This window comes from Puntigrus tetrazona, unplaced genomic scaffold, assembly GCF_018831695.1.
Source record: "Puntigrus tetrazona isolate hp1 unplaced genomic scaffold, ASM1883169v1 S000000283, whole genome shotgun sequence".
NCBI lineage: Eukaryota > Metazoa > Chordata > Actinopteri > Cypriniformes > Cyprinidae > Puntigrus > Puntigrus tetrazona.
The window spans coordinates 972501-982731 of record NW_025047944.1 but is presented as its reverse complement, the minus strand read 5'-3'; the positions used below and the strand labels follow the sequence as shown (position 1 = coordinate 982731).

Sequence of the window (10231 nt, the reverse complement as noted above, 5' to 3'; positions counted from 1 at the left end):
GTGTGATATTTATTTTTGGATCAGAAAAACAAAAAATTGCAATTAACAGAAAACTGAAAAAATTGCAATTAACAGACAACCTAAAAAAGTGTATTTGATGCATATATATATATATATATATATATTTTTATATATATATATATATATATATATATATATATATATATATATATATATATATATATATATATATATATATTTAATTAAACTAATTATTAATTTTATTAATTAAAACTGAAATAATTAATTTAAAAATATACATGAAAAAAATAAAATACTAATATTTTAACTGAATAAAAAAAACCCCCAGAAATCTAAAAAATAGAAATGTACAAATTAAAAGTATACATAAATAAAACGACACAACAATAAGACTCCAGTGAAAAATATTGTTTATTGTCATTCTGCTGTCAAAGCGGTTCTCTGATCAGATGGGTTTGATGGTGTTGGTCTGAGGTGTATGTTGTGTGTCCGGGTTCCTATATCGGTGGTCGGTCAGTGTTTGTGTCTGACTCTCAGTGTCTGTGCTTCTGAGCGTCCAGACGCCGCCGCAGGTGTCCAGTGAAGTCCGTCTGCACTCGAGAAAGAGCCTTGTTCACCAGAGACTGTGGGAGCCAGCCCTGAAAACACACCACCAATATACAGCCCAAGCAATCAGTGCAGTTATTATATATAATGCACATAGGTAAGAGAAATAAGTTATATTTATATACATGGTCCTCAATCTTACCCAAGTCTTCAACTTAACAATAAGTGTTAATAAGCACACGTGTGCGTGCGTCTTTATATAACTGTTATACTGAATGCGATTAATCGTCGTGAGAGCGATAGTAACAGCACGTGCGTGTTTTGTACCTTGATGTCCATGTTGAGCAGCCAGATGAAGCGGCTGTGGTCAGGACGCTCCTCGAGCGGCTGCAGGATGATGCAGGTGGGTCCGTCCTCAGCTCTGAACACAACAAATCGTTATTTACCAAACCGATCTTCTTCCGCCATTTTTGAGACCGTCACGACGCATTCGCGCGCAACGCTTCAGAACGCGGCCGCCATGTTGGAGCGGTATTTTGACGTCGAATGTTAAGTGATTTTTATGATGAATGGCGTCAAATCAGACCGCTACAATATGGCGGACGGCTTACGTATAAGCGGCAAAAAAACTGTCTCTAATGAGGATTCTAGGTATATATATCCATGGTGCGACCGGATTCAGACGCGGCCGCCATGTTGGAACGGTGAATTTGACGTCAGGAATTGAGCCGTTGTGCGCAGGATATTCGAATATTAAGTGATTTCTATGATGAATGACGTCAAGTCTGACCGTTACAATATGGCGGACGGTTTAGGTATGGCGCCCATAGAAACAGTCTCTGATGAGATTATATATATATATATATATATATATATATATATATATATATATATATATATATATATATATATATATATATATATATAATTAACTAATTGGCAACATGGTAGAAGAATACATTTTTTGTATTTACTAACGTTACGTTTCTGAACCTGGATCATTTCAGATGTGTTGCTGTCTCTCCGATTTCATCAAAAATATCTTAATTTGTGTTTTCCAAAGATGAACAAAGCTCTGATGGGTTTGGAACGACACGCGTGTGAGTAATTAATGGCAGCTTTTTTTCATTTTGGGGTCGAATTAACGCTTTAAATGTTTGACAACAATAAAAATGGATTGTGATTTATACTGTTGCGTTACCTGACAAACCCCGGCTGAGGCGGCAGGGACTCCAACCACGTCGAGACTCCGCCCAAATAAACACGTGACTCGCGCTTGGACGAATGTCTGACGCTCAGAAAGTCCCGCTGGCCGATCAGGTTTCCCGCCGTTTCTGCCGAAACCTCGTGGGTAACCATGGTGTTTCTGCCCACGTGTCTCAGCACCTGCGGCACAAAACAATTGAAGCCACATGAGGGTAAATATTTAATGACTCGATGGCAACAATTTGCTTTAATTTTTGCAATGTCTCGCTAATTACACTAAAAGTTAACTGCTAAACTATTTGTATGCTTGCACATTGTATAGTTTGTATAATTTAGACAGATTCGTTTTGCCGTTAAGACTGTCGCTATAAATCAAACACATAGTGAACATCTCCGGGCAGAGCGCCCTGATAGTCATCTAGTACTATGTAATTATGAAATAAATTAAGCAGCATTAATCACAGAGCTGCTGGCCTGAGGACACATATGAACACAATCCGTTCTATCATGCATTATTATCTAGAGACAGACATGCAGCTGCCTGCAAAAGATACTCGTTTTAAGATGCACTAGTTACAGACATGCAAGGTCTTTCATTTTGGGCTTCTCTGTCAAATAACGTGCTTCTCTCTCTCTGTTCAGTCTGTTTTCTGCGGCTTATTAATGTCATCCCGATTTATAATTTACCCTCAGCCACAGGTGTGTAGAATCAATGCATTTACTTATTATTCACAATGCAATACTTAATAATACTTACAGAATAATACTTGCATAAGTTAGAACAGTTATAGAGCATCAAACCATATTGCACATAGTTATTTTGTCAAATATATAGTTGAATTACAGTGGTATTGGCCTAGTATTGCATCATTTTTTGTTTCATATTTTATTTATACACTTCTAGCTCTATTGATTTATCGAGAACGAATACTAAACTGCGCTGCAGTGTCTTGGAAAGCTGCTCAAAAGTCATCAGTCCTGAGCTCCTGACACCACATTAACATCTCACCAAAGTCTCACCAAAGCTGCATTTATTTGATCAAAACTACAGTAAAAATTGTGAAACACTAATATTTTCTGTGTGACTGAAGTGTAATGAATTTCTGCGAAACGCCGCTGCATTTTCAGCATCGTTCCTTCATGATCCTTCAGAAATCATGTTAATATACTGATCTGCAGCTCAGGAAACATTTCTGATTATCATCAGTGCTGAAAATAGTTGTGCTGGCCAGAATAAGAAGTGTGCGTCTTACTTTGATGCGTCTGATGCTGGGGTTCCATTCGTGCATCTCCTCCACCCTGAAGAACAAGATGTCGTGAAGTTCCTCCGGAGACGCTTTCAGCTCAGCCTCTAATCGGAAAACCTTCCTGTTGCCTGTGAGGACTTTACTGTAGATCACATCCCCGTTCCTCTGAAGGGAAAGAGACGTTGGTGGTTTATTGCGAGAACGCGCTCTGGAGATCTGCACGCTTAACGCTCACGGACAGTCACCTCGGCCGTCTCCAGTTTCCATCCGTCCTCAGACTCAACGATCTTCAGAGCTTCCTCCAGCGCTGCTTCTCCTTGTTTCTGATAAAACACGTCCTCATCGGCCAGTGAAGACGTCTTCTGCTCCGCCGCCTCAGTCTCTGAAGACATTCGTACACAAGTATTAGGACTTTTTCACATTTTAAATAATAGAATCTGTTCGCAAAAACACACTTACAGTGTCCAAAAATCAAGATTTTATTAAGTAATCAAATAAAAAATTGTGCTTTGTGTTAGTTTTTTTTTTACCTAATCAAAATAATCCAACTGCAGTTTGATTGCAATGCACAATAAAAGTTATCTGTTTTGGCAAATTAACTCTTCTCATATATATATCTTCTTCTCATATATATATATATATATATATATATATATATATATATATATATATATATATATATATATATATATATATTTATAAATATAGACGTGTGTTCGGTGAAGCATGTGAGTGATCAAATGTAAGCAAATTAGCGTCATTAATCATGTAAAAGTCAGATTTTATAATTCTTTTGCATTTTCAGTGTTTATTTTCTTAGTTTTCTTTCGTTTGTATTTGAAAGAGCGTACTATTTTATTCATAAAGGACAGATTTAATGAATCAAAAGTGACAGTAAAGACTATTTACTTTCTAATTCAAATAAATTTGAATTGTGGAACCAGATCACAGTTTCCACTAAAAATATTCAACGTTTAACACTGATAATAATCAGAAAGGTTTGTTGATCAGTAAATCAGTATATTAGAATGATTTCTGAAGATCATGTGAAGCTGAAGGCTGGCGTAGTGATGCTGAAAATACACAGAAAAAAGCTATTTTAAATAATAATAATAGTGAAAATTTTTACTGTATTTTTGATCAAATAAATGCAGCCTTGCTGAGCAGACGATATTTTTACGCACACCATCACGACTCCAGACCTCCGACCTGAACTGCAGGACAGTGAAGTTAAATATGAATGCACAGACTCACTTTCAGTCCATCTCAAAGGGCTCCGTGCCGAAAGGGCGATTTGTCCTCTGCTCTGCAAGTGTGCGATCTCCTGGCCGAACACCGCCAGAGCCGCTCGCTGCAGACCTGCGGGACGGCAAAGACACCGTGAATAAAACACGACGCAAACACAAGCTCGAGCGTGGAGCTGAAGCTTCGGGTCAGGCACCTGCCATGCTCCGCAGATGTGGGTATGTGATTCCACAGCTGAGCTTCAGGACGGCCGGCAGCATGTTTTCTCCCGCTGAGATGGCGAGGAGGAGGAGGCCGAGAGACGCTTTTATAGAGCCGCTGAAGGACAGAGAACAAGATAAGGGCTCCGTTTACAAGATAGGATTCGGTGCCTCCAAGGCCACTTTCTGCAGGAACGGCAGAAAATACTTTCCCTGCTTAGATTTTTTTGGTCTCGTTTCTATATTAAATCAAGAAGTAAAAATTTTTTGTTTTTTGCATTCAGTAAAATGACAGTGGGGTGAGCAAAACCGCCTTATTTCCAACTGAAACTCTGCGATAAGATAAAAACTCTCTAATACTGTCTCTCCGGTCTGGTTTCTCTGCCCATGCTTTGCTTAAAGTGTTCAATGACATTTTACTTGCAGCTAATGGCGATAAAAATACAGTTCTGTTACCGTCAGTACAGTTAATCATACCAGTTAGAGCATCATCAGGGGTATTGCTTTGCCATGGTTTCAGAGACAGGTTCTCTTCATCCGTTGCTCCTGTTATCTGCGGAGTGCCCCAAGGATCTGCTTTAGGTCCACTTCTTCTCCACTTAATGAAGATAAATCCAAAATAATCCCCAAAGTTGAGTAGCGGTCTTATAAATGAGCTTCACAGTCATTTCACAGGCTCTTCCCACGTCAGAAATCTCGGTGTCATCCTGGAATCTGAAGCTTGCTTAAATAAACACATAAATGCAGTTGTCAGGAACAGATCAGCGTTGCAATTCAATTAAACATTTTCTTGCTTCCTTTTAAATCTCTTAACAGTCGAGTCCCATCTTATCTCACAGATCTTCTCACATCTTTAAGATCTTCTTACAGGGTTTTCTCATCTCCTCGCACCTTCTATTACAGCTTTAAAAACGACGCTGAACTCTAATTGAATTTTAGCATTTTATCTATGCTACTTACTATTTATTTCAAATGCATCAACAAAATAAATATATTGCTCATTGCAAGTTGATATGATTTAATGCATTAACTAATAATGACAAACGAGACTTTGTTGTAAAGTGCTATTGTTTGTGAATTATGAGCACAAGAAAAGAGCTTTCACTGCAGGCATGCATGTTTCTCAGGAACGACCCTAACACTGACCTTAACCTCAGCTAAACCCTGAGAGAAACCTTCACCTCCATCTGCAGCCGCACCGTCACAAACCCTGCTCGGGTTCAGCAGCTTTCTGTGAGCTTTCTGTGAAGAACGGCGTTGGGGAGATTCCTTCATCCAACTGCTTAGTCTCTGTTTTCTCGCCAGAAGCAGAATTGATTCGACCTAAGAAAATCCATCACGCACGCAAGGTTTTATTATAGCAGAGGAATGACATTTCTGCATGGCTGGTAAAGGCAATATTTAGCAACTTTTCAGACTTCCCTAGTGACTTTATCTTCCACATTTTCTATCCAAATCACTCAAAAACAGGAGCTCAAAGACGCCTCTCAGTGTACACGTTACTGTTAGTGTTTAGTTTAATAATAACAACAACACAAATATAATTGAATAATTGTTCAATAGCTTAGTAGCATGTACTGATGATCGGTTACTATAAGAAAAATGGAAAAGGTCTCAACAATGTTCCAGTACATTATCCTTTATAACCAAAAACATGTGTAATTTAAAATGCAGGTAAAAAAAACTAAGGATATTGTACACTTTTCTTTGAGCTGTAGCACAACACCGAAAACATATTTTTTTACCAAAAAAAAAGCATAGTTTACAAGCTATTAAAAAAACCTAAATTGCGATTATTAAAAAGGTTTCAGTAATATAAAGTAAATAATATTTAAATGTATTTTACGAACAAATCTAAATGAACATATATGAAATATCTTTTTTGCTGTTGGAAGATGCTCATCACTAGTCAAAACACTGATTTACGGCAAACACGAGTCGATTTTCACTCTTCGGTAAACTGACTGAATTAAACGGCAGGTAAATATCAATCTAAACGTGCCGCTTTTCTTCTGTTTGTTCAGAGCTGAAGTGGCTGGTGATTTGGGGACGGAGCTGCCGAGTCACAGAGGCTTTGACGTTGTGGAGAACTTTATCAGTCTGAAAACCTCCTCCAGACGCCTCTCGTGTGTTTTGCACGTTGTCAAAAAAGCAATCACATTTGATCCAGCGCCTTCCGAGTCACAAATACTAAGAAATGTGAGATAAAAGCAACGGTTAGAGCAGAAGAACTCCCCAAAACAAGCACTTCAGTATTGAGCAGTGCTCTCGAGGAAAGCCCAGCATGCATTGCACCGTTTATCATGCACTACTGTTACAGTATTGTTTCACTGCTAACTTTACGCACTAAAAATATTTAGATCGAAATTTGAGATTCATGCATTTGAATTGCATGTAATAATATTTCCATGCGTTTGGATTACGCTGTTTCAACCATAACTGAGAGTCATGCATGCATGAAACACCAATAAATAATTGATGCTGATTCTTGACTATTAACAATAACAGTGTAAAAACGCTATTATCCAAATTTTATATGCAGTTCAAATATATACATCTTATATTTAGGCCTAAATACTAAAGACTTCAAAAATCATTAAAAAACAGTCTGTAAATGCCTTTCAGGAGTTTATCAGCTGAAATGAGTTTTGCATTTACAGTAAACATATTTAAATTGTCTATCTATCTATCTATCAATTTATTAATCAAGGAAACATTAAACTGATTAAAAGAGACATTTAAAATGTAACAAAATATTTAAAATTCGAATAACTACTTATTAGTTTTTTTTTTAAATAGACAAACATGCATCTTTGTATTAATTAAATTTATAAAAAATATTAAGCAGTGACTGGTTTTGAAAATGTAATACTTGTGTGTGTGTGTGTGTGTGTATATATATATATACTCACAGATTTTCTCTGAAGCACAGTTCATCAAAAAGTCGAATGGAAGCGCTGCATTAAAATCTTTTGCATTTGACCTCACTGACCCCAGACCAGGTCAGACCAGACGTCCAGCCCCTTCATGTTCTCAGCGACCTGTGAAATCACTAAAAATCCTCACGCTGCAGGAATCCTGCGAGATAAAAGGTCTTTTGTGTCCAGACGTCGATCTATGATTTCTCCATCAGTGCACCGAAGCAGAAGAAACCTGCAGCCGCTGACTTCTCACATGACAACCGAGAGATGGACTCGTGAGCGGCACAAAGGTCACCGATGAATCACTGGCGCACTAATGAGTGTGTGTTCACGAGTGTGTGTGCGGCGTCTAATAACAGTAACACAGCCCGAGCCTCCTCTGAGAGATCATCACAGTCACGCATAATTACAGGAGCCCACGGATGATTGTTAAAAAGACAAAGACAATGAATCACACAAACATTACATTGTACTCTATTTAATATGATATACTTGTACATGTTATAATGTGCCAGTAATATATATAAAAATAGGCAGAATATAAGTACAAAGAAATGGCAAAAACTTTTTAGTTGCATTTAAAACTTAGAATTTTTTTTTAATTAATTACAGTACATGTAAAATGTAGCATTACAAATTTTCTCAAATGTTGTTTAAATATGCAAATGAGGCACTGTCTAATTTAAAACACTGCTTTTTTAAGATTTCCAGAAAATGTGTTTTTTGTAGAGTGTGTAGAGTACAGATGGAATGAAGAGATCACTGAAATCTAAGAGATCAAATCATTCCAGTAAAAACCTTTCAAATATAGAGAGAAATAAGTTATTTTGGGTAAACTGCCTTTAAAAGATATATTTTGTAATTCATTCTACATACATAAACATGCTTAAAAATCACAAAAGATCAAGAATGAGTTTTTTTGGATGATTATTTAGTCAGTAAAGCATAACAGAATGATCTTTTTGGCTAAATAATTTCTTTAATATAAGAATTGTCTATTTTAAAATGAGAGACTTCAATGAAGAAACTACACAAAACAGCTTAAAGCGACACACACACACAGAGACAGATACACACACAGACACACACATACACTCACACACACACACACACACACACACACACACACACACACACTCACACACACACACACACACACTCACACACACACACACACACACACACACACACACACACACAGACACACACACACAGACACACACACACACAGACACACACACACAGACACACACACACAGACACACACAGAAACACACACACACAGACACACACAGAAACACACACACACAGACACACACACAGACAGACACACACACACTCACACACACAGACACACACACACACAGACACACACACACACACACACACACACACAGACACACACACACAGACACACACACACAGACACACACAGAAACACACACACACACAGACAGACACACACACACACACACACACACACACACACACACACACACACACACACACATGATAGTGATAATGGTTGTCTCTCTCAGTCTGCTGTTCATAATCCGTGATAAAATAATGTTGTTTTTAATAAACACTAAATGCAGTAATTGATCGACCCTTCACACACTCTTCTGCATTAACGAGTAACACACACAAAAGTTCATTAGTTCCTAATCAAGCGCTGCTTTTAAAGGGCACAAAAACCAAATTTTTCCTCATTTGTGATGCTATTAAAGTTTTTTGTGCACGAGACAACATGTTTTGTGTCCGTACTGTTAAGGCCGTATTTGCTCGGCCGGGAGCTGAAGGCTAAATTAATTACAAACTCTGCCTTGCATCAAAGGCATGATGCATGATGACAAATTAATAAAACAATCAGCACTGAAATGCATCATTCAGCATTACAGTAATGACAACTGTATTGTAAAACTTTAAATTGTTTATGCAGAATATTATTAGATTTTTTAGGTATGTGGTGTGGGTTATTCTTTGGGGGGATTTAAAGGGATGCTGAAGAGATTCAACACTAAACCCGGTCTCATTCACAAAGCCCTTCTGCTCTTTTCCTGTACATTGTAAATGTTTAATTAAAAAGCTTCTGTTTCAGCAGGGAACCAAAGACAAGATCTCAGGGATCGAAGCTGTCAGTTTGATCAAGGACACGACATTAATCTGTGAGCTGAGTTCGAAACGCTCCAGAATAGTTGATTAATGTATAGCTGACTGTGTTTCATTCAAGTTATTCATATAGTTTACATAATATTCAAGTGTGTACTGTGTATTTTTAGTATGCATATATAAATGCAATTTAATCAAACTGCGATTGGGTTATTGATAAGGTTAAAAAAGCACAATAAAAAAACATGTTTTTTGCAAATAGCCTAAACTCTTCATACACAGCACATATGTGAACAAAAACGTTTCTTTGGGGAATAATTGCGATTAAACAGCACTTATATATGCAGTGTGTATTTATGCAATACCGCTGAATGCTTGAATCTGATTGGCTGCGAAGAAAGCCCCATTACAGATCCATATCACTTCCCCAAAAGATCTATTATTTCCAAGGTCTTACAAAAGCACTTAACACTCAACCCCCGGCCTCCGAAAGGGCTTTTAGTTCCGGGTAGACGTCACGTAAAGCGTTAACCAGCCGCTCGTTGTTGCTTGCGCTCATGCAGCTCTTCTGAAGTCTTGCCTGCGGCGCACGCAGCGGTCTGATTCGGTCCGAGTGTTGTTTTTCAGAGAGCGAGGGCCGTGACGGATGCGTCTGGAGCTCGGCCAGGGCTGGCTCGGAGCATGTGGTCAGCAGGTGAAGTTCAGCGCCCGCGTCATTCATCCTCACGCAAGGACACTGATAGCAGAGAGATGCACAGGTGACCGCCTGACCTCT

The 10231-nt window shown here is 38.1% G+C and overlaps 1 protein-coding gene across 3 annotated transcripts; it reads right to left on the bottom strand.

Moving 5' to 3' along the window:
* Positions 1-381: 381 nt before the first annotated feature.
* star2 (steroidogenic acute regulatory protein 2) lies at positions 382-7751 on the bottom strand. Of its 3 annotated transcripts, none has more exons than XM_043231137.1 (10): positions 7339-7751; positions 5573-6616; positions 4904-5150; positions 4423-4544; positions 4236-4340; positions 3227-3363; positions 2988-3146; positions 1730-1914; positions 856-949; positions 382-620 (listed from the first exon to the last, which is right to left on the bottom strand). In XM_043231137.1, the coding sequence occupies exons 4-10, from the start codon at positions 4484-4486 to the stop codon at positions 516-518; spliced, it is 849 nt and encodes a 282-aa protein (XP_043087072.1). In that variant the 5' UTR covers positions 4487-4544; positions 4904-5150; positions 5573-6616; positions 7339-7751; the 3' UTR covers positions 382-515. The 3 variants fall into 3 exon arrangements, with proteins under 3 accessions (XP_043087072.1, XP_043087073.1, XP_043087075.1); XM_043231138.1 differs by having other exon boundaries at positions 5608-6616; XM_043231140.1 differs by lacking the exon at positions 5573-6616.
* Positions 7752-10231: the final 2480 nt, after the last annotated feature.

What these genes read in the sequence shown, in the direction of transcription:
- star2 (XM_043231137.1), bottom strand. Translation starts at nt 4,486, where the DNA reads ATGCTGCCGGCCGTCCTGAAGCTCAGCTGTGGAATCACATACCCACAT. An exon ending in CCTCAGCCGGGGTTTGTCAG is followed by an intron (nt 950 to 1,729) that starts GTAACGCAACAG and finishes TGTTGTGTTCAG; the next exon opens with AGCTGAGGACGGACCCACCT. An exon ending in TGCTCAACATGGACATCAAG is followed by an intron (nt 621 to 855) that starts GTACAAAACACG and finishes GTGTGTTTTCAG; the next exon opens with GGCTGGCTCCCACAGTCTCT.